This window comes from Trypanosoma brucei, chromosome 5 (genome assembly GCF_000002445.2).
Source record: "Trypanosoma brucei brucei TREU927 chromosome 5, complete sequence".
Classification (NCBI taxonomy): Eukaryota; Euglenozoa; class Kinetoplastea; order Trypanosomatida; family Trypanosomatidae; genus Trypanosoma; species Trypanosoma brucei.
In genome coordinates, this window is record NC_007278.1 from 1,260,868 (window position 1) to 1,287,489 (window position 26,622).

Consider the following 26,622-nt stretch of genomic DNA (forward strand, 5'->3'; position numbering starts at 1 on the left):
GGAAGTTTCCCACCAGTGAATTTATGAACAACCTAACGCCTCCCCCCACAACCTCGGTAAACGTGCGGTTGTATCGCACCATAACTGCTCTTTTATCCCCACGGATGGTACACGACGACACAGCATAGCATGAACCGAGCCCGCTAATCCATTCGTTTTGGTGCACTGCATGGCCACACCCTCAACCGCAACGCACAATCGAGTCAAGCTGCTCCGTTCCCCCTCTCTTCTCCTATGAAGAACTCCCTTTGTCCCCGTATGAGCGGTGTGTCTGGGAGGTTTGCTATATCCACCTCATAATGAGAGCGCATCGACCGCAAGAAGTTGGGGTTCAGTGGGCCCTTCGACTCGTCGTACCACTCGGACGGTGTCGGGTTTTTTTTCTGAAGCTCCGCACGCTGTTCTGCTAACGCCTCTTCGGCCCTTTTCTCCAACTCCATGCGGCGAAGTATCACCAGCTCCGCCACTCGCATCGCCCCAGTTGTTGTTGTTAGCGGGTATTTCTCCACCTGTACACCACGCCGCTCCAACTCTCGCTCAAAGGCACCACGGCCGGTGTGGTGAAGCCCCCGGTTGTTGTTGTGGCTCTGCGTCGCGCGGCGTGCGTTAAGGCTGTTTCGGGTTTGATGACGCTCCATTTCCTGGTACCACCGCATTGTAGCGCGAGCTGAGAGATAACGGTTTGTCTTGTAGTCGTTAACGTGATCCTCATCCCAGAGGCCGGTGCCTTTTTTATACTTCATCGTGAAGCCACCACGAGCGGGGATACATCGCCTCATGGTCCCTACTGCCTAATGGAAGATTATCCCGTCCTTGGCCCAGGTGTTGGACTCCACTTGGGTTTGAAGACACCCTATGAGATTCCTAACCCTTTCAACTGACATAGTTGAGTTCATTTGCAGAAGAGAATTTACAACTGGAAGGTGGTACCAAAAGGCAGAGCAAAGAGGCCTCTCGCGCGTGGCAACCAACAGCGCGATCAGCGTTCAGTAGCAGCATGCTTACCCACCGAAATCACGGACGAACGCTAGAAAAACCAGCATGAGACGCCCCAGCGGCTCCCGCAGTATGAACACAAACTAAAAATGAGATTAGGAAATAATACAAAGTCGCAGACAGATGCAAAAGTACTAGAACCACCTCTCAATCGGATAAAAAGGGCTTAATCATACAAAAAATCAGGTAAGGGCAACACATCAACACTTCTGGTTGTTATCCCACCAACGGAAAGAATCCTCAAGATGCATTTTGACGACAAGCCTCTTCACCCTAGTCGGCATCGCATGATGTCGAAAAGGTTTTCGAGATCCTCTCCTACCACCTGACTTAAGAAACCGATCCTTCCGCTTTTCCTCGGCACCGCCTGTGCTAATATTGCCGTCGCTGAGGCGTATCGCATGTTCCTGCGCACAGCGAAGCAACGGTGGAAGGTCAGTGGCACCTAACGGAAGAATGCGAAGCGCCACTTCCCATGCGCCACGCGCCGTTAACGCACCTACGATGCACCCAAGCGTTGTCACGAGCGTGGCGTCATCAGCCCTCTTGAGGCGACGCCGTGAAAACGCTAGTTCTTGCTTCCCCTCGTGCTTCGGGAGTGCTACAAGACACTGCAGCAATGTGGCATTACTCGTGGACCCGAATGCAGCAAGTCTGATCGCATGATGCGCATCAACGTTGCTCACATCTCTGCCACTGTGTGCAAAACTCCTGTGCAGGCTCTGTAGTGCCACGTACCAAAGTCCGACGGCCTGGCGCCTGTAAAGTGCAGTAGCCACAGGTATACCTACTGCTAACTCGCTCGATGACCACCACGTGACCCTCGCTGTATTGATGTTAGAAGGAGGAACCGCAAACGCATCAGCGACCACATGAAGACCAGTTGATTGTGCGGAGCGCAACAGAGACTGAAGTGCCGCTACCTCCAGTGGGAGGGGAGAAAGGTTTAAAGGAAAATGATTGCGCACATGGTTGTCAGCTCTACGCGTGGTGTCCAACATCTGAAGCATGGAGAACGCGGCAACTGCGGGGGCGCTCGTTGCAACTAACTCCATGCAATTACGTGGGTAGTGCATAAGACCGAGATCATTAACAGCAGATAGAATCCGAAGGGCAGAATCCCACGGAAGCGACGACGTAGTGTCGATGTCCAACTGCACTGCTATGCGCTCGACAAACGCGCGAAAGACGGTTTGCGCACAATACGGAAACAGCGTTCGTATATTTTCTACAACTGATTGCAGAACACTAACGCCTTTCTGCTCATTTGGCACACCGTTCCCGCCCCTTCCAATATTCCTATAAGCTTTCTCGAGAATTTCAACAAGAACCTCCATTTCAGGAGAAACACCGCGCCCCGCTGCTACACGTAGTAGTGTGAAGATGGTGTTCCATTGGTTATGATATAATACCCCTCTAATCCACTGCGAAAGAAGTGTGCCCGAAAGTTGTGGCAGAGCAACAGCGATCTGTTGAGCGTATTCCGCTGATAAAGACCATACAGCACACCCACCACCCAACTGCAGCAGAAGTCGTTGCCGATGTTGACGAACCGCGTTTTCAACAAACTGCCATGACTCCAAGACATTTTTCGGAGGGTTCAATACGACGTCCCCTCCTCTTTCCCCCCCTGGCGCCCTTGCCTCAAAAAGGAAAGTGCAGGAACCTTTGCTTTGGCTATTTTTTTCAATATATCCACGACTGTGAGGGAAACAGAGCCGTACGATGGCATAGTAACATCCTGTTGGTGTCAGTTCGATCATTGCGGAGAGTGCATTTAACGCAACACCTAAGCCGGCCTGCCTTGTACGTTGCAGTATGTAAGCTATTCCATTCCAATTATTGTTGTAACACGACAAGAGCACTGCGGCAGTTGACGGCGTCCCGCACTTGACGTCGAAGTGAAGCCACGCCGCGGCCGCCAACTCCCTCTCTTTCTTGTGCTTTTGATCAGCATTCCAAAGATAATGCAGCGCACTCGGATAATTGTCAGCAAGAAAAGCACTATTACTCTCCATCCGTGCAAGTTCAACTGCAACGCTTTGTTTAGTAAAGTTAGCAACACACGGGGACATCCGACAGCGGAGAAATTCAATTGCAGCGATGTGACTGGCAGCCGCCCCTTTCCTCATCCTTAGAAACTGAAGAAGCAGCAATACGAGCCCACCGAACCCAATGTCCTCCGATGTGGTGCTCATTAAACAGAATTCTTTACCATCAGTTCCTGGCGACGGTCGGTTCAATCCCATCAACACTCCAGATACTGCAGTGCGATATGCCGCGCTCTCATACCATAAACCACACAAATCACAACGAGATGCCAACTCATCGAAGCCCAACACACGCTCGCCACACGCCAGAGTCGCCGCAACCAGTTCTCGCCTCTGGGAAGCATTACTATTTGCACTCTTCTTTGATAACACGCAGTGGATGCCCTCAGAAAAGCACATGGTGCTCACCGGCAAGCCGTCAGCACGAGCCTTATCAATCACCTGTAGCAGACTATACGCAGCCTCTTGGGAGAGGCATTCGTCGCTGAAAACAGATAACAGCATCTCCTCCAAGACTACGGGTTGGGTCTTCACAAAAGGAGTGGTAGCAATAGTGCTTATGACCTCAACACGCTCAGAAACGGATAGTAAGTTCAGCACATCCTGCGGGCAGCACTCGCAGCTGCTTGAGCCCAAAGCATTTGTTAGGAATCCCACAACCAAAGCGACTCGCCGTCCATAGCGCTGCATGCGTTCTTCACGACACAGCCGTTTCATACTTTCGAAGTCAACGAGCGATAACTGTGCTCGAGAGCCGTACCATCTGGTCATGCATACTTGTGCGGTTGCAATGGTTGGGGTAACAAAAAAACCGGTGGCAGTGGCTTGGCAATACCCTTCCTCCCCAAGGTGTCTTTTCGCTACATGCATGAAATCCATGCGAAGAGGGAGGGCCCGAGGTTGCCTCCAACTGCGCGAAAACAGGGGTTGGGGCCGAGAAATAGCGGCAAGTGGGCGCGAAGGGGTAGTCCAACAACCCGCGGAAGCACGACGACCGATAGTGTTTGCATTTCTGCTAGTGTGCCAAACTAGACACGTAGCATTGGACGAAACGACCACTGCGTTCTGCCAGCTGCATCTGATCCTACCCAGCAACTGCTCCACTCTCTCTCGCCTGAAAGCTTGCCAGAAATAAGCCCACTGCATGTTGATGAAAGCGGTCCAAAGCGAAGGCCGCAAAGACGCACGACATCTTATCATGCCGGGGAGCTGAATCGTTTCGATACACGTGATCCCGCTGACACCACCAACAGCAGCTGCACTGCAGCGAAGTGGAATAACTTTTGTTTGTCCGACGCCTCGTGTCTGAAAGACGGTCCCAATACGAGTATTGGGGTGCAGCATTGCTGCAGCCCACAAGCGTTATTCACCCTTCCACTAAGGAGAACACTGCGAAGTCTACGCCGTAAGGAAGTGACAAGTGAAGGAAACTGATACGAACAAGCGCACCAACGTACAAACACGCGACGCCACTGCTCAATTACAAACCCCACTGTTCCTCGGGAAGCAAATATCTGGATAGCTAACGAAACAACAAGATCTTCCGTAAAGAGCAACCTACCACAGTTTGCCAGTGGGTCGCGCGGCTTCACCACCGCGCAGCATCCCGGTGCAATACAATAATTCTGACGTTCGTTTAGGAGTGTACGATGTTAAACGCGCGAAGTTATGTACACAAGAGGGGAAACGAAAAATTTTAAAAGCGTTAAACGCTTTTACGTGTGCACGGGCATATGCACGCACAGGTGCGTGCGACCACCCACCTTTTCTCCTCCCCCCAGGGAGGAAAAAAAAAAGCATCGTTACTCTTTCGCTCCACAAATTGCACCATTACATCCCATCCCGAAAATAAGGAACACAAGTACCATTCCCTTCATGCTGCCGCTGGCATTCCTATGGCCAGGTCACGCAGCATCTACTCCATTGAGGAATTTATGTGAATAAGAACCGAAAGTACAGCAGCGAGCACTGGTGATAAACGAATTAAGGTGAAACACAAAGCTATCGTAAAAGCGTCAGCCCTTCCCCAAACTGTAATGTATATCATATTTCAATTCGCCCAAGGAGCAGCGTTACCAGCACCCCCAGTAGGAGGGAAACACACGCCGCCAAACCATGCACTTCCTCACGCAGTATTGTCATCAGACCAGCAAAAAGAAAAAGACCACCGCCTGCGGCCCCAACAAGAGAATTCAAAGATCCAATCCCGCGGATATGTTCGCTTTTAAATAACTCCCTAGTGTCGTTATGGGGAATTGGCCGATGCCCCTTGCAATACCGGTCCCTGTGTTTCCCCACGCAGTGTCCTCCAGCGGCATCGGAAGAGGAACTGCACAGAACCGCAGAAATCAAAGCCACAGCGGGTGTTATGGCCAACCAAAGCAACACGGGCCACCTCCAAAGTTCGTCCCTTAGTTTTCGGTCAAATTTTCGCACCAAGCACATTTCAGTGGAGGCAACGCCCCCGTGCAAGCGGCCGGCGTTATGAGTACATTCTCCTATCCCATCAGCATGAAGGAGTAAAAGCTCCTCAGAACTGCAACTAGTAGCGAGAAACAACTTCTTTGATATCGCTACACCAATGGCAACACCATCAAGGAGGCGATGAACGCACAGCGGCACGACTATGGTTAACAGTGATGGGTCATCTGGCTCAAGACCCAACACAGCACCCTCCATGGCAGCATGAAAGAACATGAGCAGCAGAACGAGTGGGACACCACACCTCCCACCTTGGTGAATGTCATCTTGTGCCAACAGAGCGCCGTGACCATGGCAACAACCGTTGCTGCGATTTCTCTCACTTTCCTCTCCATCTTTCTTGTCAACGATGCGGTCAAGAACAGTGGGGAGGAGAATACCACTAAGCATAATTAAAGATACCAGTGAGGGATCGGCGTTTCGTGCTGCAGCATCCTCGAGCGCGTGCAAAAAGAAATGTGAAACGGCAATAGTGATCAGCATTCCTGCAGCAAAACAGTTCGCTAACGAAAGTGTATGTGGAAACGTTGTATGCGTTCCACCACCAAACAGCGTCGTGCATTTATTCGATAGACAAAGGAGTGGTGACACAACACCTGACACTCCAAATAATGTAACAACCAGCGCCGCAACTACCCGCAGGGCAACAAAGGGTAGCATGTGCCTCACGGTTACTCGGTTGAGAGTACACACTAAGAAGTGATTTCCTTCCTTCCCCTGTGGAGAGAGAGGCAACTACGCGCGTCTGTTATATTGAAATTATACAAGCAAGGGGAGATGGTATGAGCAATAAAACCACTCTTACAGCACCGTGGATTGTACCATAGCAGCAAACACTAAGAGGGCGCGATATAACTGAAGAAGAGGACACACATCCCCGCAGGTTGCCATAGCGTGAGGGAACGAAGATAATGAGTTACGTTTTGGTGTGAAACAACAAAAACATGCGCAACTTTGCCTACTGCCAAGTTGTCCAAGCCTTATCTTCGTTTTTGTCACCAAGGGCCTACACGCCTGTTGGTGACAAAGTCGCTTTAATTCATAAACACCGAACTCAAAATGATAGCAGCCGAGCACGCTGCAGGAACAGCAACGAAACCTCACTCACGGCCTCCATAACATTACGCTATGAGATGGAATAATTCTTAGATGCTTTGGGATAAAAACAGAGAGCAAAGGATGAATACATAAACACGGTCGAAGAGCAACAAAGACGAGAGCATTAAAAATGAGCACAAGTCAATGGAGGTTAAAACAGCACCCACTTCCTCACCACATCACCACACTCTCAACTTAATACAAGAGCTGCTGGTCCAGGAGGGAAAAGAAAGAAAAAAGAGGTGAAGATGTACATTTAATTCTATCGATATATATATATATATCTTGAGATACATTTCAGTGGAAAAGGAAAAAGGAAATTATGAAAAGGTATGTAGTGTACTCGCGTTGAAGAGACGCCTCCGTATTTGAGCAAACACAAACAAACAAACAAAATAACTTCAACACTGCGGCCGGCCGAGCCAAATGCAACACCTTATTGACAAGGTTCACAATAGCAGCAGGAAAAGAGTAGGGGAAACCTTTGGAGAAAAAGAAGTACACTTGTACAGTTACATCTGTGAGGGAGACATCATTTACCCGCTACTTGCATTCTCTCTGCGATTCCCGTTTATGAAATCTCTTTGTATCCCCAACCTCTCTACCTTCAACAAATCCTCCCTTGCATCTGCGCTCATCTAGTGAAATCTTCCCTAAAAAAGTTTCCTTGGTTTCTTATCCACACGAGTGTTGAGCGTTTGCTCCGCATCCGTCAACTGTGTAAGCGTCGTCTGCAGCATTGAGCCCTCAACCGTCATTTTTATTACTTCACTAGTTTTCGGCTTCATTGGTTTTGTTTCTGGGGCTTTGGTACCGCTGCGATTACGCACCAATGGGTTTTTGTTCCGTCTACCAGCATCGGTGCCACAACCGACCGTCGCCAGCGTTACGTATGACTTGCTCCACTTCCGCAGGGGACAGGTGTCGTTGCCATGAAGAGCATCCACATTGCGCGGGAAGGACGGTACGTGTCCTGCATAGCGCGGGATGGCATACTTTTGCACCTTTGCGGTACCCGCAAAGAGCGGCATTGAAGAACTCATGTCTGTGATTAGACGTTGCTGCACGGCGAGCGCCGGTGATACGGGCAGCTTTGGAGCGAGACGGTCCAATGGGGCGTATTCAAACCCCAAGTGGTTCTCGCTTGGTGGTGCAAGTCGCTGACAGTCCACGATATCCAGGCAACTGCGGGCACACCGGCCATCAGCGTCAGTATCCAGCAACCGTCGCTGCGCGGGAAAGACAGGGAACACGTCAGGATTGGGGCACAACGTTGGGCTTGTCGCACGCTTTCGCATAATATCTACGGTACGCTGCGTGTTACCGACCAAACCGCTGCGCATGTCATCGTCAATGCGCTCCACTCGCCGAGCCGTACTGTAAAAGTCCCGTTGCGCCACTGGCCGCACCGATTGGCTGCTCGCCTGCTGTTCGGTGATCCACTCACTCGGGCTGTGTCGGGTGGCAACCCCATCGAACAAAGACGCCACGGAACTTTTCATAGTTCCCTCCAAATGCCCTCGTGGCTTCATTTCCCCTCCACATGCCTTGTCATCAACTGTGGTCTTTGTATCAGCAGTCGCCTCGTTGGTTTTGTTGGCACCACACCGCACTGAGCGAAGCAGTGTCAGGTAATGGTTGCCTTGTGACGGGTCCGTCCGCGCTGGAGCGGAGCCATATGCCTCATCAAAAGTCGTATAAATGCCATGATGCAGCGATGACTGCGACGGCACTAGACGTTTGTCCCGGTCAAGTGGAACCGCCCGCTCGCGCAGAGGGGCGCGGGTGTTTACAGCAGTCTTTAGTGTTATCATTGGCACCGTGCAGCGGACTCCCCTCAATATTTTACTCTAATAATTCTTATACTTTTGAGGTACAATGCTTTTTAAACAGCCCCCAATTAAAGGCTGCGTTCAGCTTTATTAAAAAGGAGAGAGGTAGAACAAGAACGTTACGGATTTCTTTAAACAAACGAAAGGCTTCATCTATGCAGAAAACAAACATTGACTGAGTAATATTTCAGTGACTCCGTATATCACACTTGAAACGAACAAAACTTAACGATGGTCCCCACGACGCAGCACCAACTTGAGACACCTACAATAACCTCAAAGGAAACGGCCGATGAGTTCCTTGAAGGGACAATCGGGGGCGGTAACTTCATCTGCTGCTACTCTTGCAACCACAAGCTCACCACTCTGAGGTTTCCGCACCGCTGCAGGAACCGCTGGTCCCAGACCACTTGCACACACTTTCGCTACTTGAATAACACGCGCAGCGGGGAAAGTACTACAAAAGGAAGAAAAATGAGTTACCCCGCACTCCTCACTCCTGGGTTCCTCCCTTCCAGATATCGGTTGCTCCGGATTTTTACGCAAATTCTCTAATCCTATGCGAAGTGATTCCAAGGAGCCCAACAGTGCCACGCCTATGAATCCACCAGACTCATGAAGAACAATCCCCATTGAGGACTCCACAACCTCCGGGCTACAGCCACACTCCGCATCACGGCATCGCCACCACAGCTTTTGGACTTCCACTACAAGACCAAACAGTGGAAGCGACCTCAAAAGTAATAAAGGGTGGGGTATTTTCTCGCCACTATTTAATTTATCGTTCCATATCACACACAACCTTCTTTTGTATAGATCACGATATCTGACAACTGACGCAACGGCACCCCAAAAAAGAGTGTCGAGTCCCGCGCTTGCGGCTGAATGGTCAAAACTACCAAGTACACTAGCCTCTTTCTTCAGCATCCGTTTCCTATAACATCTCACTCGCTTCGATCCACCAGGCAGCGATTCCGCCTTAAACAGTTTAAACAAAAGAACTGCCTTAGTTATGCCGCGACAAGCTGCAAATACCTTTCTACCAGTAATTGCTCTACCAGGCGCTACGACAGATGCCCCATGAGACATTACGGGCAAGACATTACCAACCTTGCACGAAAACAACGAGTTCTTCGGCTCAACGGAAGATTTTGCACTAACATTAGAAGGAACAATGTATTTACAACGTTTCCTTCTTCTAAACCTAGCAGACGACCGCACATTAACGTAAAAAGGATTAACACCCCTTTTAACTGAGTTCACCAAACTATCGTGTGCCACATTTCTATTCTTCTTACGAAGCACAACAGAAGAACCATCACCCCCACAACTCCTATATAAAGAAAGTTTATCAATAATTTCATCAACAACATCACCTACAGAACACTCATTCCCATCCTTATCAAAAACAAGAGAAGAATTCATCTAAACAAAAAAAAATAAATAAAGAAGCTAATCGCATCTCCAGATGATCTAGTGAGGAGTGTATGGCACAGAAGGGAAGTTAAAATAAAGTAAAGTGAGAAAAATGGAAAGAAAAAAGATATATCTTTGGTGAGGCAGAGGAGGGATGTTACCATTACGGTGTATCAACCTCCTGGCCATCTGCTATCTAAGTGCGGAGCGGCAATAACGCCGTCTCAACGAACACACGTCTTGTGCATTATGCATAACCGTACAGAATCTTGCCGCGCTTGCGAAGCGCATTGACCACGTCAACAGCCGTTACAGTTTTTTTGCGGGAGTACTCAGTGTATGCCGTCGCATCACGAACAACACCCTCCACAAATGACTTTAGCACACCACGCACCTCGTCGTAGATAACGCCAGAGATGCGTTTCACTCCACCACGGCGGGCGAGGCGGCGGATGGAACCGCGGGTGATTCCGCGCACATTCTCACGGAGGACCTTCTTCTGGCGCTTCTGCGATCCCTTAGCCTCACCACTCTTCTTACCCTTCGCCATATTGTATGTGCTGTTTGTGCTTGTAGTTTGCTTTCTGTACATCAGAACATACACATGTAACGTAAGAGAAAGGGATGAAGAAGGAGGAGTTGAAATGGGAATAGTAGAATCACTAAAAGAAATGGCAGAGTGTGGTGGCACGGCACAGGCCCGCATTCGGATATTTGTGCCCGCGCAACTCACACAGAGAGATTTGTGCGGCCACAACAAGAAAATGGCACCGCAATCGCATCTCCAGATGATCTAGTGAGGAGTGTATGGCACAGAAGGGAAGTTAAAATAAAGTAAAGTGAGAAAAATGGAAAGAAAAAAGATATATCTTTGGTGAGGCAGAGGAGGGATGTTACCATTACGGTGTATCAACCTCCTGGCCATCTGCTATCTAAGTGCGGAGCGGCAACAACGCCGTCTCAACGAACACACCTCTTGTGCATTATGCATAACCGTACAGAATCTTGCCGCGCTTGCGAAGCGCATTGACCACGTCAACAGCCGTTACAGTTTTTTTGCGGGAGTACTCAGTGTATGCCGTCGCATCACGAACAACACCCTCCACGAATGACTTTAGCACACCACGCACCTCGTCGTAGATAACGCCAGAGATGCGTTTCACTCCACCACGGCGGGCGAGGCGGCGGATGGAACCGCGGGTGATTCCGCGCACATTCTCACGGAGGACCTTCTTCTGGCGCTTCTGCGATCCCTTAGCCTCACCACTCTTCTTACCCTTCGCCATATTGTATGTGCTGTTTGTGCTTGTAGTTTGCTTTCTGTACATCAGAACATACACATGTAACGTAAGAGAAAGGGATGAAGAAGGAGGAGTTGAAATGGGAACAGTAGAATCACTAAAAGAAATGGCAGAGTGTGATGGCACGGCACAGGCCCGCATTCGGATATTTGTGCCCGCGCAACTCACACAGAGAGATTTGTGCGGCCACAACAAGAAAATGGCACCGCAATCGCATCTCCAGATGATCTAGTGAGGAGTGTATGGCACAGAAGGGAAGTTAAAATAAAGTAAAGTGAGAAAAATGGAAAGAAAAAAGATATATCTTTGGTGAGGCAGAGGAGGGATGTTACCATTACGGTGTATCAACCTCCTGGCCATCTGCTATCTAAGTGCGGAGCGGCAATAACGCCGTCTCAACGAACACACGTCTTGTGCATTATGCATAACCGTACAGAATCTTGCCGCGCTTGCGAAGCGCATTGACCACGTCAACAGCCGTTACAGTCTTTTTGCGGGAGTACTCAGTGTATGCCGTCGCATCACGAACAACACCCTCCACAAATGACTTTAGCACACCACGCACCTCGTCGTAGATAACGCCAGAGATGCGTTTCACTCCACCACGGCGGGCGAGGCGGCGGATGGAACCGCGGGTGATTCCGCGCACATTCTCACGGAGGACCTTCTTCTGGCGCTTCTGCGATCCCTTAGCCTCACCACTCTTCTTACCCTTCGCCATATTGTATGTGCTGTTTGTGCTTGTAGTTTGCTTTCTGTACATCAGAACATACACATGTAACGTAAGAGAAAGGGATGAAGAAGGAGGAGTTGAAATGGGAACAGTAGAATCACTAAAAGAAATGGCAGAGTGTGGTGGCACGGCACAGGCCCGCATTCGGATATTTGTGCCCGCGCAACTCACACAGAGAGATTTGTGCGGCCACAACAAGAAAATGGCACCGCAATCGCATCTCCAGATGATCTAGTGAGGAGTGTATGGCACAGAAGGGAAGTTAAAATAAAGTAAAGTGAGAAAAATGGAAAGAAAAAAGATATATCTTTGGTGAGGCAGAGGAGGGATGTTACCATTACGGTGTATCAACCTCCTGGCCATCTGCTATCTAAGTGCGGAGCGGCAACAACGCCGTCTCAACGAACACACCTCTTGTGCATTATGCATAACCGTACAGAATCTTGCCGCGCTTGCGAAGCGCATTGACCACGTCAACAGCCGTTACAGTTTTTTTGCGGGAGTACTCAGTGTATGCCGTCGCATCACGAACAACACCCTCCACAAATGACTTTAGCACACCACGCACCTCGTCGTAGATAACGCCAGAGATGCGTTTCACTCCACCACGGCGGGCGAGGCGGCGGATGGAACCGCGGGTGATTCCGCGCACATTCTCACGGAGGACCTTCTTCTGGCGCTTCTGCGATCCCTTAGCCTCACCACTCTTCTTACCCTTCGCCATATTGTATGTGCTGTTTGTGCTTGTAGTTTGCTTTCTGTACATCAGAACATACACATGTAACGTAAGAGAAAGGGATGAAGAAGGAGGAGTTGAAATGGGAATAGTAGAATCACTAAAAGAAATGGCAGAGTGTGATGGCACGGCACAGGCCCGCATTCGGATATTTGTGCCCGCGCAACTCACACAGAGAGATTTGTGCGGCCACAACAAGAAAATGGCACCGCAATCGCATCTCCAGATGATCTAGTGAGGAGTGTATGGCACAGAAGGGAAGTTAAAATAAAGTAAAGTGAGAAAAATGGAAAGAAAAAAGATATATCTTTGGTGAGGCAGAGGAGGGATGTTACCATTACGGTGTATCAACCTCCTGGCCATCTGCTATCTAAGTGCGGAGCGGCAATAACGCCGTCTCAACGAACACACCTCTTGTGCATTATGCATAACCGTACAGAATCTTGCCGCGCTTGCGAAGCGCATTGACCACGTCAACAGCCGTTACAGTCTTTTTGCGGGAGTACTCAGTGTATGCCGTCGCATCACGAACAACACCCTCCACAAATGACTTTAGCACACCACGCACCTCGTCGTAGATAACGCCAGAGATGCGTTTCACTCCACCACGGCGGGCGAGGCGGCGGATGGAACCGCGGGTGATTCCGCGCACATTCTCACGGAGGACCTTCTTCTGGCGCTTCTGCGATCCCTTAGCCTCACCACTCTTCTTACCCTTCGCCATATTGTATGTGCTGTTTGTGCTTGTAGTTTGCTTTCTGTACATCAGAACATACACATGTAACGTAAGAGAAAGGGATGAAGAAGGAGGAGTTGAAATGGGAATAGTAGAATCACTAAAAGAAATGGCAGAGTGTGGTGGCACGGCACAGGCCCGCATTCGGATATTTGTGCCCGCGCAACTCACACAGAGAGATTTGTGCGGCTACAACAAGAAAATGGCACCGCAATCGCATCTCCAGATGATCTAGTGAGGAGTGTATGGCACAGAAGGGAAGTTAAAATAAAGTAAAGTGAGAAAAATGGAAAGAAAAAAGATATATCTTTGGTGAGGCAGAGGAGGGATGTTACCATTACGGTGTATCAACCTCCTGGCCATCTGCTATCTAAGTGCGGAGCGGCAATAACGCCGTCTCAACGAACACACGTCTTGTGCATTATGCATAACCGTACAGAATCTTGCCGCGCTTGCGAAGCGCATTGACCACGTCAACAGCCGTTACAGTCTTTTTGCGGGAGTACTCAGTGTATGCCGTCGCATCACGAACAACACCCTCCACAAATGACTTTAGCACACCACGCACCTCGTCGTAGATAACGCCAGAGATGCGTTTCACTCCACCACGGCGGGCGAGGCGGCGGATGGAACCGCGGGTGATTCCGCGCACATTCTCACGGAGGACCTTCTTCTGGCGCTTCTGCGATCCCTTAGCCTCACCACTCTTCTTACCCTTCGCCATATTGTATGTGCTGTTTGTGCTTGTAGTTTGCTTTCTGTACATCAGAACATACACATGTAACGTAAGAGAAAGGGATGAAGAAGGAGGAGTTGAAATGGGAATAGTAGAATCACTAAAAGAAATGGCAGAGTGTGATGGCACGGCACAGGCCCGCATTCGGATATTTGTGCCCGCGCAACTCACACAGAGAGATTTGTGCGGCCACAACAAGAAAATGGCACCGCAATCGCATCTCCAGATGATCTAGTGAGGAGTGTATGGCACAGAAGGGAAGTTAAAATAAAGTAAAGTGAGAAAAATGGAAAGAAAAAAGATATATCTTTGGTGAGGCAGAGGAGGGATGTTACCATTACGGTGTATCAACCTCCTGGCCATCTGCTATCTAAGTGCGGAGCGGCAATAACGCCGTCTCAACGAACACACCTCTTGTGCATTATGCATAACCGTACAGAATCTTGCCGCGCTTGCGAAGCGCATTGACCACGTCAACAGCCGTTACAGTCTTTTTGCGGGAGTACTCAGTGTATGCCGTCGCATCACGAACAACACCCTCCACAAATGACTTTAGCACACCACGCACCTCGTCGTAGATAACGCCAGAGATGCGTTTCACTCCACCACGGCGGGCGAGGCGGCGGATGGAACCGCGGGTGATTCCGCGCACATTCTCACGGAGGACCTTCTTCTGGCGCTTCTGCGATCCCTTAGCCTCACCACTCTTCTTACCCTTCGCCATATTGTATGTGCTGTTTGTGCTTGTAGTTTGCTTTCTGTACATCAGAACATACACATGTAACGTAAGAGAAAGGGATGAAGAAGGAGGAGTTGAAATGGGAATAGTAGAATCACTAAAAGAAATGGCAGAGTGTGATGGCACGGCACAGGCCCGCATTCGGATATTTGTGCCCGCGCAACTCACACAGAGAGATTTGTGCGGCCACAACAAGAAAATGGCACCGCAATCGCATCTCCAGATGATCTAGTGAGGAGTGTATGGCACAGAAGGGAAGTTAAAATAAAGTAAAGTGAGAAAAATGGAAAGAAAAAAGATATATCTTTGGTGAGGCAGAGGAGGGATGTTACCATTACGGTGTATCAACCTCCTGGCCATCTGCTATCTAAGTGCGGAGCGGCAATAACGCCGTCTCAACGAACACACCTCTTGTGCATTATGCATAACCGTACAGAATCTTGCCGCGCTTGCGAAGCGCATTGACCACGTCAACAGCCGTTACAGTTTTTTTGCGGGAGTACTCAGTGTATGCCGTCGCATCACGAACAACACCCTCCACAAATGACTTTAGCACACCACGCACCTCGTCGTAGATAACGCCAGAGATGCGTTTCACTCCACCACGGCGGGCGAGGCGGCGGATGGAACCGCGGGTGATTCCGCGCACATTCTCACGGAGGACCTTCTTCTGGCGCTTCTGCGATCCCTTAGCCTCACCACTCTTCTTACCCTTCGCCATATTGTATGTGCTGTTTGTGCTTGTAGTTTGCTTTCTGTACATCAGAACATACACATGTAACGTAAGAGAAAGGGATGAAGAAGGAGGAGTTGAAATGGGAATAGTAGAATCACTAAAAGAAATGGCAGAGTGTGGTGGCACGGCACAGGCCCGCATTCGGATATTTGTGCCCGCGCAACTCACACAGAGAGATTTGTGCGGCCACAACAAGAAAATGGCACCGCAATCGCATCTCCAGATGATCTAGTGAGGAGTGTATGGCACAGAAGGGAAGTTAAAATAAAGTAAAGTGAGAAAAATGGAAAGAAAAAAGACATATCTTTGGTGAGGCAGAGGAGGGATGTTACCATTACGGTGTATCAACCTCCTGGCCATCTGCTATCTAAGTGCGGAGCGGCAATAACGCCGTCTCAACGAACACACCTCTTGTGCATTATGCATAACCGTACAGAATCTTGCCGCGCTTGCGAAGCGCATTGACCACGTCAACAGCCGTTACAGTTTTTTTGCGGGAGTACTCAGTGTATGCCGTCGCATCACGAACAACACCCTCCACAAATGACTTTAGCACACCACGCACCTCGTCGTAGATAACGCCAGAGATGCGTTTCACTCCACCACGGCGGGCGAGGCGGCGGATGGAACCGCGGGTGATTCCGCGCACATTCTCACGGAGGACCTTCTTCTGGCGCTTCTGCGATCCCTTAGCCTCACCACTCTTCTTACCCTTCGCCATATTGTATGTGCTGTTTGTGCTTGTAGTTTGCTTTCTGTACATCAGAACATACACATGTAACGTAAGAGAAAGGGATGAAGAAGGAGGAGTTGAAATGGGAATAGTAGAATCACTAAAAGAAATGGCAGAGTGTGGTGGCACGGCACAGGCCCGCATTCGGATATTTGTGCCCGCGCAACTCACACAGAGAGATTTGTGCGGCCACAACAAGAAAATGGCACCGCAATCGCATCTCCAGATGATCTAGTGAGGAGTGTATGGCACAGAAGGGAAGTTAAAATAAAGTAAAGTGAGAAAAATGGAAAGAAAAAAGATATATCTTTGGTGAGGCAGAGGAGGGATGTTACCATTACGGTGTATCAACCTCCTGGCCATCTGCTATCTAAGTGCGGAGCGGCAATAACGCCGTCTCAACGAACACACCTCTTGTGCATTATGCATAACCGTACAGAATCTTGCCGCGCTTGCGAAGCGCATTGACCACGTCAACAGCCGTTACAGTTTTTTTGCGGGAGTACTCAGTGTATGCCGTCGCATCACGAACAACACCCTCCACAAATGACTTTAGCACACCACGCACCTCGTCGTAGATAACGCCAGAGATGCGTTTCACTCCACCACGGCGGGCGAGGCGGCGGATGGAACCGCGGGTGATTCCGCGCACATTCTCACGGAGGACCTTCTTCTGGCGCTTCTGCGATCCCTTAGCCTCACCACTCTTCTTACCCTTCGCCATATTGTATGTGCTTTTTGTGCTTGTAGTTTGCTTTCTGTACATCAGAACATACACATGTAACGTAAGAGAAAGGGATTAAAAAAGGCATACGTGCTGTGTAGAAAGTTTCATTAATTAACTTTTTTTGATACTTATGTTTGGATTTGTTTTTTTCTTTTCGTTGCGGTATTGGTTATTTTATTTACTTTTTTGTGGGGTGGGATTATTTTTTATTTTTTTTAAACGTTTTTCTTCTTTTTTCTTTTTTATTTTTTTCTTCTTTTTCTTTTCCGTTTCGAAGTTGCCGTTGTCGCTACTGCTGATGTCTTCATCTTCATTGTCTGAGAATAGTTCTCCCTTTGCTGCCTTGATAAGACGTGTGAAGGAGTCAGAGCTGTGTACGCTGATGTCTCCATCGTCATAGTCGTTGCTGCTCTGTTGAGGGCTGTTGTCATCTGTATGATCGTCACTGTCCACTGCATCTGTCGTTCCCTTTGGTGCGCTGATGTCTTCAAGAGCCGTTTTGCGTGAAATCTTTCCACTACGCTGAAGACGTCGAAGGCGACGAAGTTTCTTTGCTCGCTCATTATCTGCAGCGGAGTCTTGTGTAACGCGTTGTCTTAACCGTTCAGCAAATTTCTCGGGCACGTCGCCAAGGTCATTATCACTTCCACTGCCACCTTCGACATTAATACTGATGTCTTGCCCTTCATTTGCTACGCGCATATTGATTTCATCCTCTTCCGCATCGTCATCCTCATCGTAGACAACTCTCTTACTGAGGCCAAGGTCACGCACACGAAGGTCAGCAGACTCAATATACTTCCGAACCTTGCGTTTAGAAAGCCCTGCCATTCGTTCGGTAAATGTCAACTGCATCCCTTCATCCAGATGATCCTCGTTGCCTTTTTCGTGCGGCTTTTTGACTAGAAAAGGGTCATTTTTCTCTTCGTCTTCTCCGTTGATGTTTGCATCGGCAGCTAAATCAACATCCGTGCTGTCGGTTGTTGCATACCGCTGTTTCTGTTGAAGCGTGCGGAACATGTCGGAGGCAGTCAAGTGCCTTTCACGTCGTGACTTTGCATCTGCTACCTCTTTCGCGTCACGTTTCGCCATGAAGTTAACAACATCCCACGGAAGATTCTTCGCTCCCCGCTGCAAATTCCCCAACTCTGACATGTCCGGAACCTTCATCAAACCAAGGGAATGGGCAAATGGTGCTACATCGATAGATTTCACATCAAAAACAAGTTTATTCGCTGCAAAGTACACAGAGCGTAGATAAGCAATAAATGCCTTCTGGGCCTCATACTTGAGGCCCTGTACTACGAGTGCAACAAATATCTCCTTCGATTCCCGGAGCATTTGGGGACGTACCGCAATCTCCCGTAGTGGAATGTGCTTGTGGGCCAAAAAGGACAGCATTGGTACCTCCCGCGGGGTTAGGAAAAGTAGACTGACGCCCCGAGCACCCGCCCGCGCCGTACGACCTGCTCGATGAATATAAGTTTGAGCGCTGTCTGGACAATCGAACTGCACAGACCAGTGAATAAGTGGGAAATCAAGCCCACGTGCTGCGACATCGGTGCAAAACAGGACCGCATTCTTGCAACGACAGAACGTGAGGAATACCTCTTCACGGCGGAACTGTTTCATTTTACTAGTAAGGCACATACATGGCAGGTGCATCTTCTTCAGTATTTTAGCGAAGGCGAGATACATGTACCGCACTTGGTTGCACGTACTGACGAACACAACAAACTTGTCATTCGGGTGGCGCTTCAGGAAGAGCAGCAGTACGTCCAACTTGCGATGCAGTTCCACAACGACGAAGTTCTGACAAAGTGTGGATGGGGTTGGGGCGGCGCACTCAGCATGCGCCGACACGTACCGTTGATTCCGCAGAGACATCTGCCCGAGCATTTGCACATCCGTTGTTTGTGTCGCCGAGAACATCAAAGTCTGACGCTGCGTTGGAAGTTGCTTGAGAATGCCACTCAGCACCTCGCGGAACCCCATGTCAAGCAGCCGATCAGCTTCGTCCATAACAAGCATTTGAAGATTATCAGTCACAAGGCTATCGTCATCCTCAAGGTGGTGCAATACACGACCCGGAGTCCCAACGATGATACTTATGGCGGAAACACGCTTCCGCTCCTCATTCACATCGCGACCACCGGTCAAAAGCGCGGCGGACATTACGTGCTTATAACCTACAAGTTGTAGCACCTTAAATATTTGCAATGCCAGTTCACGCGTTGGACTAAGCACAAGGGCACCAATACCCATCTCCGCCTCCCATTGTTCCACATACAGGAGTTCTAACAGAGGAACTATAAAACATAATGTCTTACCAGAACCTGTGCGGGCGGCCCCAAGGACGTCATAGCCTGCAAGCGCTAAGTGTAATGCATCACTCTGAATTGGCGTCAGGAGCTTATATCCGCCACGCTCCAAGCCAAGTTGTGTCCGCTGCGACAGAGGCAATTGATCAAAACGCGTGTACGATATTTGTTCCGCCAGTTCTTGTTTCCCTTCATCCACAGCATCCAGCGCCGCACGCAACTCCTGGCGCTGTTTACGTAATGCCTCACCCTCAGATCGATTTAACCGAGACCGTTCCTGTCTCTCCGCCCACCGCCGCTTCCGCGCGGTGCGCTTATCCTCCATCTGCCTTTCATCCATTAACGTTCCTTTTTGTGTGCGTGTGCTTTTCTTTCTTGCTTCCCTCACCCGCGCAGTCGGTTGGATGAAAGGGATGCAAAACAAAAAAAACGCTACAACAAAAATGCACCACGACGTATGGGGTTTAAAAAAATAACGGGAAAAGGGGAAAATATACTCAGCGAACTATTCCCAACCACAAATAGACGCGAAACGGACACAAACAAATTCGGAGCGAGCACTCATAAACCCAAATCGATGGACACAACAAATCAAGCAGCAAAAAAAGAAAGACAATAAAAATTGTTGAATGCGGTGTCGGTATTGGGATAACTGGATAATGAAAACATAGAGAGAAATGATGCCATGCCACAAACACGGAACAAGATGTGACGACGACACGCATATATATATATATATATATATCAGTCGCTTTTTCCAACACATGTATCGGCGGTTCAGTCACACCTTCTGGTGGAGCTAAGAGAGAATAGTGAATGAAGAAAAGATGATAAAAGATCATAGAAACCAGTAGAACTCACAAAGCATGGCACCCGAGATCACAGCACATGCAGCATGTTCACGCAACACCACCACACGTCCATAGACATTGTTTAGTATGCACGATACACAATATCCATGTCGTCTAATGTATCTGATGCCAGTTCCCGTCCACGCTCAGCCGTTAACCGCTCCTCCAACTGCTCCATACGGGAAGATATGATGTTCCTTCGAAACTTCGAGAGGTGAAGACGGACAAGACTAAGCGCTCCGTGCACGTCTGCGTAGCAAGCATCCTTAAACATCCATTTTGCCACAGATTCGGAGAGTAGCAAATTGTGCACATATCCCTCACTTCCCATACTGCCACATAAGGGGCAGCGGAACAAACTGGGGGCGACACTGAGAGAATCAAAGCACTGGAGACAAAAGGAATGGCCGCATGGCCAGAAGACCACAGGATCCTCAAACAGCAAGTTACACACACGGCATGTGAGCACCTCCTCTAAGGCATCATTCATGTCGGTGAACTCCTCCACGAAGCGCTCTAACTGTCGAACCCGACCGCAGAAGACCTCCTCCTTTTCCAAAAAGCGTTGCAACCACTCAAGTTGCCGTTCTAGTGTGTCGGAAAGTATTCTGTTCTGTATAGCGATGCTACGGTAGCGAGGACCACGCGCCAGTTCCTCAGCAAACGTGCGTCCAACAGTCATATCCCCCAGTTCCTGAAGAGTACGCCATACCCAGTAGCGGTGGAGTAAGCTAATGCGATTGATGTAGCAAGAACGTATCTCCTCATCATTCTTCTCCACACGCTTCGTCAGTTCCTCCACTTCCGCCTCCATTGCAGTACGCTCGGTGTCAAAAACGGATGTTCGCAGTTCGAATATACGATCCAAGACACGTCCTAACAGGATCAAATGACGCGTCATCTTTTCGGTTTTACGAACCTCATGCTCCAACTTATCCTTTTGGTCCCGCGCACGGCAGGCGTATGTTGACCCGACCGCAGAGCTCTCAAAGCCTAACCACTCCATCTCCAGCTGCGCTAACCGTTGGCGGAGTGATGAAAGAGACCTCGTAAGGTCAGCCGCTATCTGTTGGGGGTGTCGCATGGATAACAGACGGTTGAGTGCCTCGGCGCCAAATGTTACAATATCCTCCTCAGGCGACTCCTCAACGGCTAAAGCGGCTTCTACTACCGAAATTGGGAGCGATGTAATTGATTGTTGGCTCGTGGGAGGGTCGGAGACAGGCTCCTTCGAAATTTGCTCCTCATATTGGGGTGGTACCTGAAGCTTAACCTTCTTCTTCAACTTTTTACCCTTTTTGGGGGGCATCTTCAATAAAAGCGCAACTCTACAAAACACCAAGTGCCCCCCACGACTTGCAACACAGTCTGCGAGCTCCCGCGAAATATATATATATATTTATTTATTTATTTCCCCCCTCCGTGGGCTTCTGCGGTTACGCCGCACAGGGTATGCTATAGGAATAGAGAACGGTGTTTCCTTCTGCTACAGAGATAGGAAGGACGGAAAGACGACAATTTGTATACTTCCTTTTTGATTATATCACTTGTCGAAGGCAACAGAAGTGAAAAAGGCATCCTCGGCCGTAAAGGGTCGGCCAAAAAAAAAAAGGAAATGATAATCATTGAACTGTTGGCTCTGAGCCGCACCGCAGCTCGAACATTGCAAAACCAAATACAAGACATGTGAGTCACATGTATTCTGCCTCAGGTGTCCACGCACCATCCAGCAAGCCAACACGACGCCTCTTGAGGCTGTAAATGCGCTCCCGCTGAATAATCGGCTCAAAACAATTGCGGCAATGGAATTCAATGGCTTTCTGCGATACGACATCACCCGCTGAATCAGCGACATCGGTATTGATAGACAGCTCCCGCAGGTGTGTAAAAACACGCGGGAAGTCGCAGTCCCCACGCATTGCGATGATGCCCAGTGATGACTTTGCAGCCCGCGACTCCTCAGCGTCTGCAGTTGCGCCCGAAGGATCACCAATAACACACGTGTCCAAATGAGTGCGGACAAACAACTCAATAGTTGGTGGCAGCGGTGTGGGTGGTGCAATAATGGTAAACTCCAGCAGACTAACAGGATGTACGGAGTAATACGCATTTCTCTTCACCTGATAGGTACAAACACAGGAAGACGAAAGCGCCGATGACGAACAGCCGTCGGATGTAGTCTGCCCTGTCGTGTCGTGAAGTACCGCACTTCCCTCAGCAGCACACACGGGGGGGAAAAGGCGTTCAGTGGCCACTGCACGGGGCTCCGTTAACGGCAAATGGCCCGCAACAAGGACATCGTAACGCATAGTAAAGCCCTTGAGAGTGCGCGTGAAGCTGTGCCTGTCAGCAACCGTAACCACAACAGGTCCCGAAGAAAACACATTTATATCGTTAACCACACGGACCTTCACCTCATCCGGTCGTATTTCACGTTGTATGGACGGGTAGACATCACGAGATCGGACTGCTGCCTCAACAAATGACTCCACCGACACGTGGTGGTAGTTCGACGAAGCTTCCGCCCGCCGCATGGGACAAAAGGGTGGCTTATACACGGCAAACGCACACCACCGCGAGAAGATGGTCGCATCATATAGGAGACGCAAGGACTTGGGACTAATCAAGTGCTGATTCCGCATAAAGCGTGTTTGTATCCCCTCAGGTGAAAGCGAGGCCGATACACGGGCAAGTTCGGCCGCATTGCGAAGCAGTGTCTCCTTACTGTTACTGCGCAACACATCAGTCAAACGCCGCGAAGGGGTCTTCGATGTCATGGATGGTGGAAACTTAGCCTTTTTCTTCCCTGAGCTGCTGTCAAAGACTACCGCGTTTGTGTGAATTGGGACAGTTATCCCACCCTTCGGGCTAGATAAACTACCTTTGTGAAAAGAAGAACAGAAACTAATCGAAGAACATTTATCACAGTTGTTGCAATGAGGGCAGGCGGGAGAGGATCGATTAGATGTGCACAAGCAGGTCTCCTATGCGAGCGCCTGACGGTGGACTAACATCCAACATTGAATAATTACAACAAACGGTTAACAACAACTTTAACTTCCGCTTGTCTTTCTTCGGATATGTGGAATCACGAGAAAGATCAACTACAAACGGAGAATGAACGGCAAAGCGCCCAGTTGACCGGCAGGAGGGTTGTGTACAACTAGCCTTCAAACCTGGGCTGCAACTATGTGCTAGACTGCTCAGCAGCCTCTTGAACGAGTACGACAAAAGCATACTCGCGCGCAACTTCCTTCAGCCGCTGATATCGACCTGTCGCCCCGCCGTGGCCGACAGCAAAGTCGCAATAATGCAAAATTGCCCTTTCAGCACAGGGTTTACCATCACACATACTTGTATTACCTCGACTGGCTCTTTCCTTCTCTCGACGCTCGCGCAAACGCGCTACGAATGCAAGGGACTCCCAATACCCAACACGGGTGTCATGCCAAGCAGTCAGCATCATGATATGTGGGAGCGCCACTCCCGGGGGAGGTATATTATCCATGGGCGAAAGCGCACGAATGATACTGTATGCCTCAGCATCTTCAAGGGGATTCCCAAATTCCTCCCACTCACTGACCGTTAGGGGAAGCGTGGGGTCAAGAAGCGTCGTGAGACAATCAACGAAAGGAACGGATGCAACGACCGCCAAGAACAAATGAGGGGCGATATTCATAGCGGCCGTCACAACAAAGCCACCAGCAGAGGCACCAGAAACCACCAATCGGCCGTCGGCACACCATCCCGTCTTTTGCATGAACGAAGCTACGCTAACGAAGTCATTCACAGTCGTTCCCCGCTGTAACTTGCGGCCCGCAACTCGCCACCCGGTCCCCAATTCCCCACCACCCCGTACGGCAGCGGCCCCCCATACAAATCCCCGGTCGAGTAGCGCCAGTCGCTCGGACTCGAAGTCAACATCACAACATTCGCCGTAGCTACCGTAGACAGTAAGGAACATAGGATTCCCACCCCTCTCTAGAAGTGATTTCTTCCAGCAGAGATAAACCGGGATACCTACAACATCGGAAGGCTCCTTCGTGGGCAACATTTGTAACAACAAGTCGGATCGAAAACCATAGTCCGATGGAACCCAAACAATCGTCGCGTCATAATCATCAGCACAGAAGGGCGTCCCACCAACAGGAACCTGATACAACTTCTTGACAGAAAGGGACATCTCGCCCTCCTCAACACCACCTAACGTGCAAGAAAACGTTACACTCGGGATTGTGGGATGAGCGACGACGAGGCGCCACGTTCGTGTGTCAAAAACATCATCGCCCGCGCAACTCCGCACAAAGTGGACGCAGTCTGATTCCCCGAGTCCCCCTTCAAACTCTTGTCGCTCTTGCTCTCGCCACTGCATCTGGTAAAACTTCTCAATAGAAAAGCACACATTGCTCACACTTACAAGCGGGTAGCAAACCACAGCCCGGAGATCGAGTGCATCGTGGCGCACCGATAGAGGCGGGAGGCAGCTGCTTCCGGAATCCCTATTGTCTAACCAATGACTCCACAACTTTCGCACAGGAAGCAACAGTACTGTGGAAGATGCTGCTTGGCGAACACTGAGAAGCAAGTAATCTCGCCAGCACTCCACACCCTCGACAAAAATCTGAGGGTCGTATGTGAAGAGAGTTTGCCACATGGTGGATTCGCAAAGTGAAAGGTTCTGGCTTTCATCCCACAACATTTTATCATCAAGCACGTAAGCCACACGCCAATGACCGCTACCCCGCTTTAAACTGGTTATAACAATCACCCATGCACCGATGGCTTCCCCAAAAAGTGAACTGTGGTGATCAAGATCAAGGTCAACATCCTCGGCTCGATCAGTGAATCGATGTACTGCGGCACTGGCATGCCCCCCTCCAACAAAATCAGCGTTGCTGCGGGTGGTATGAATAGAAGCGGTACGAGAAGTACTGCATGTGGGACCACCGTTACTCCGAATGTCGTCACTGTCTCCACCACTTGCAAAGCCACAGTGAACAACAGGAACACCGCTCACCCACCGCTTCTTTCCCTCATCACACGGCATAACGTATACCTGTGTGCTACCAGAGCTGGAGGTAGTGAACATTGCAAATCTATCATCCGCAGAATAGCACAACGAACTGACCCAAAAAGCTTCGTTGGGCTCCTCATAACAAATAACGTCTGAATGTGGGGAATCTTCATCCGCAGCGAGGTCATGAAAGATAACTCGGTGGGAACGCATCCTACTATCAAGACCCAAGTACAGTAGCGTCGTGGAGGAAAGCCACAGCACCTCATCGGTAGCGTCGAAAACGTCAATGCGCCGTTTCACCTTGTGTGACGGAGCTGGTTTTCGACTGAATGCACTAGCCGCAAAGAAAGCGTCAGCAGAAGTTACAAAAGCGTTAGTCGACCCCCTCTCCGAACCACCGACGCTCACATCCCCGGCACCTGAGGTAAACTGAGATGATGATGGGGCGGATTGAAACGCATCCACAATATCTCCGGTAGAAACACTTTTCCTCGAAGTCCGGGAGGTATAATCATCCGCCGCCGAAAATGATTTTGAGCTGGAATACCTTGGGAGGGCGCTCGTGGGTGAGTTGTATATGGACAGCTTTGACTGCGCCATGGCAACCGCCCAAGCGCGGCCTAACTCTGAGTGTTGGTGGAGCCACTGCTCATAATTAACATTTGTTATTTCTACAATGAATATTGTGAACACCTCGCGGCCACTGGAACAGTCAACGGTAACCGCCAGCTGCTGCTCGTCCGGCGACACTTCCATGTCACCCAACTCAACGTAGTCGAGTCTGAGCTCGCGGGCAAAAAGATTCAAGTCGAAAAACACAACCTCATCTTCGTAAGCAGGAAGCGGTGCATGGGGGTCTTGGGCCCACAGGTGCGCAACCTCCTCCACAAATGTCCCCGAGTCCACCGAGACGGGACGACGGCAGAACAATGGATGATCGGCATTCGGCACGGTACGTGAATAGTACCAATAACTGCGGTCACGGTAAGGAAGGGATGCTTCATCTTCTTTCCATCGAGCCCGCATTTGATTATACAGCGTACGACTCAGACGCTTTCCACCATATGCGGCGAAGGCAGACTCCATATGTGCATTCTCGCGCCTAAGTAGTTTCCGCACCTCCGAACTCCGTCCATCCCGCAACCAATGGTACGGATCAGTGCGGACATCGCCAAAATGCTCCATTCGGTATTCTACACGCCCATACTTGGGGGGTTGAACGATGTCGGGTTCACTATGCTCTGAGGAGGCTGACATGAAAGGGGTGAGAGACTCTCTGCCAATTCCCTGCTTCCAGTGAGTAAGAAGATATGAGATACGAGATATTTGTATCACTAGGGAAGCAAGTGAGGGGTGCCCACTTGATGGGCGGACCTACGTAA

The 26,622-nt window shown here is 49.8% G+C and overlaps 19 protein-coding genes across 19 annotated transcripts, besides 6 other annotated features; all 19 read right to left on the reverse strand.

The window, feature by feature from the left end:
- Window positions 1-26,622: part of a sequence feature (sequence corresponds to BAC RPCI93-45E22) that runs on past both edges of the window.
- Window positions 204-779, reverse strand: Tb927.5.4120 (hypothetical protein, conserved; the record flags this gene model as incomplete). Its single annotated transcript, XM_839989.1, has 1 exon — window positions 204-779. One exon carries the CDS (start codon window positions 777-779, stop codon window positions 204-206), a length of 576 nt encoding a protein of 191 aa, XP_845082.1.
- Tb927.5.4130 (hypothetical protein, conserved) lies at window positions 1,197-4,391 on the reverse strand (the record flags this gene model as incomplete). The annotated part of the gene is made up of 1 exon (XM_839990.1): window positions 1,197-4,391. The coding sequence occupies one exon, from the start codon at window positions 4,389-4,391 to the stop codon at window positions 1,197-1,199; it is 3,195 nt and encodes a 1,064-aa protein (XP_845083.1).
- On the reverse strand, window positions 5,091-6,188 carry Tb927.5.4140 (hypothetical protein, conserved; the record flags this gene model as incomplete). Its single annotated transcript, XM_839991.1, has 1 exon — window positions 5,091-6,188. The coding sequence occupies one exon, from the start codon at window positions 6,186-6,188 to the stop codon at window positions 5,091-5,093; it is 1,098 nt and encodes a 365-aa protein (XP_845084.1).
- Window positions 7,280-8,440, reverse strand: Tb927.5.4150 (hypothetical protein, conserved; the record flags this gene model as incomplete). The annotated part of the gene is made up of 1 exon (XM_839992.1): window positions 7,280-8,440. One exon carries the CDS (start codon window positions 8,438-8,440, stop codon window positions 7,280-7,282), a length of 1,161 nt encoding a protein of 386 aa, XP_845085.1.
- Window positions 8,735-9,883, reverse strand: Tb927.5.4160 (hypothetical protein, conserved; the record flags this gene model as incomplete). The annotated part of the gene is made up of 1 exon (XM_839993.1): window positions 8,735-9,883. The coding sequence occupies one exon, from the start codon at window positions 9,881-9,883 to the stop codon at window positions 8,735-8,737; it is 1,149 nt and encodes a 382-aa protein (XP_845086.1).
- On the reverse strand, window positions 10,122-10,424 carry Tb927.5.4170 (histone H4, putative; the record flags this gene model as incomplete). Its single annotated transcript, XM_839994.1, has 1 exon — window positions 10,122-10,424. One exon carries the CDS (start codon window positions 10,422-10,424, stop codon window positions 10,122-10,124), a length of 303 nt encoding a protein of 100 aa, XP_845087.1.
- Window positions 10,123-17,091: a sequence feature (Histone H4 array, number of copies uncertain.).
- Window positions 10,858-11,160, reverse strand: Tb927.5.4180 (histone H4, putative; the record flags this gene model as incomplete). Its single annotated transcript, XM_839995.1, has 1 exon — window positions 10,858-11,160. One exon carries the CDS (start codon window positions 11,158-11,160, stop codon window positions 10,858-10,860), a length of 303 nt encoding a protein of 100 aa, XP_845088.1.
- On the reverse strand, window positions 11,594-11,896 carry Tb927.5.4190 (histone H4, putative; the record flags this gene model as incomplete). Its single annotated transcript, XM_839996.1, has 1 exon — window positions 11,594-11,896. The coding sequence occupies one exon, from the start codon at window positions 11,894-11,896 to the stop codon at window positions 11,594-11,596; it is 303 nt and encodes a 100-aa protein (XP_845089.1).
- On the reverse strand, window positions 12,330-12,632 carry Tb927.5.4200 (histone H4, putative; the record flags this gene model as incomplete). Its single annotated transcript, XM_839997.1, has 1 exon — window positions 12,330-12,632. One exon carries the CDS (start codon window positions 12,630-12,632, stop codon window positions 12,330-12,332), a length of 303 nt encoding a protein of 100 aa, XP_845090.1.
- Window positions 13,066-13,368, reverse strand: Tb927.5.4210 (histone H4, putative; the record flags this gene model as incomplete). Its single annotated transcript, XM_839998.1, has 1 exon — window positions 13,066-13,368. One exon carries the CDS (start codon window positions 13,366-13,368, stop codon window positions 13,066-13,068), a length of 303 nt encoding a protein of 100 aa, XP_845091.1.
- Window positions 13,802-14,104, reverse strand: Tb927.5.4220 (histone H4, putative; the record flags this gene model as incomplete). Its single annotated transcript, XM_839999.1, has 1 exon — window positions 13,802-14,104. One exon carries the CDS (start codon window positions 14,102-14,104, stop codon window positions 13,802-13,804), a length of 303 nt encoding a protein of 100 aa, XP_845092.1.
- Tb927.5.4230 (histone H4, putative) lies at window positions 14,538-14,840 on the reverse strand (the record flags this gene model as incomplete). The annotated part of the gene is made up of 1 exon (XM_840000.1): window positions 14,538-14,840. The coding sequence occupies one exon, from the start codon at window positions 14,838-14,840 to the stop codon at window positions 14,538-14,540; it is 303 nt and encodes a 100-aa protein (XP_845093.1).
- Window positions 15,274-15,576, reverse strand: Tb927.5.4240 (histone H4, putative; the record flags this gene model as incomplete). Its single annotated transcript, XM_840001.1, has 1 exon — window positions 15,274-15,576. One exon carries the CDS (start codon window positions 15,574-15,576, stop codon window positions 15,274-15,276), a length of 303 nt encoding a protein of 100 aa, XP_845094.1.
- Window positions 16,010-16,312, reverse strand: Tb927.5.4250 (histone H4, putative; the record flags this gene model as incomplete). The annotated part of the gene is made up of 1 exon (XM_840002.1): window positions 16,010-16,312. One exon carries the CDS (start codon window positions 16,310-16,312, stop codon window positions 16,010-16,012), a length of 303 nt encoding a protein of 100 aa, XP_845095.1.
- Tb927.5.4260 (histone H4, putative) lies at window positions 16,746-17,048 on the reverse strand (the record flags this gene model as incomplete). Its single annotated transcript, XM_840003.1, has 1 exon — window positions 16,746-17,048. One exon carries the CDS (start codon window positions 17,046-17,048, stop codon window positions 16,746-16,748), a length of 303 nt encoding a protein of 100 aa, XP_845096.1.
- Window positions 17,226-19,712, reverse strand: Tb927.5.4270 (ATP-dependent DEAD/H RNA helicase, putative; the record flags this gene model as incomplete). Its single annotated transcript, XM_840004.1, has 1 exon — window positions 17,226-19,712. The coding sequence occupies one exon, from the start codon at window positions 19,710-19,712 to the stop codon at window positions 17,226-17,228; it is 2,487 nt and encodes an 828-aa protein (XP_845097.1).
- Window positions 17,250-17,271: a sequence feature (AT_rich).
- Window positions 17,275-17,318: a sequence feature (T-rich).
- Window positions 20,096-20,117: a microsatellite.
- Window positions 20,306-21,532, reverse strand: Tb927.5.4280 (hypothetical protein, conserved; the record flags this gene model as incomplete). Its single annotated transcript, XM_840005.1, has 1 exon — window positions 20,306-21,532. One exon carries the CDS (start codon window positions 21,530-21,532, stop codon window positions 20,306-20,308), a length of 1,227 nt encoding a protein of 408 aa, XP_845098.1.
- Window positions 21,607-21,636: a sequence feature (AT_rich).
- Window positions 21,915-23,000, reverse strand: Tb927.5.4290 (hypothetical protein, conserved; the record flags this gene model as incomplete). Its single annotated transcript, XM_840006.1, has 1 exon — window positions 21,915-23,000. One exon carries the CDS (start codon window positions 22,998-23,000, stop codon window positions 21,915-21,917), a length of 1,086 nt encoding a protein of 361 aa, XP_845099.1.
- Window positions 23,411-26,497, reverse strand: Tb927.5.4300 (prolyl oligopeptidase, putative; the record flags this gene model as incomplete). The annotated part of the gene is made up of 1 exon (XM_840007.1): window positions 23,411-26,497. One exon carries the CDS (start codon window positions 26,495-26,497, stop codon window positions 23,411-23,413), a length of 3,087 nt encoding a protein of 1,028 aa, XP_845100.1.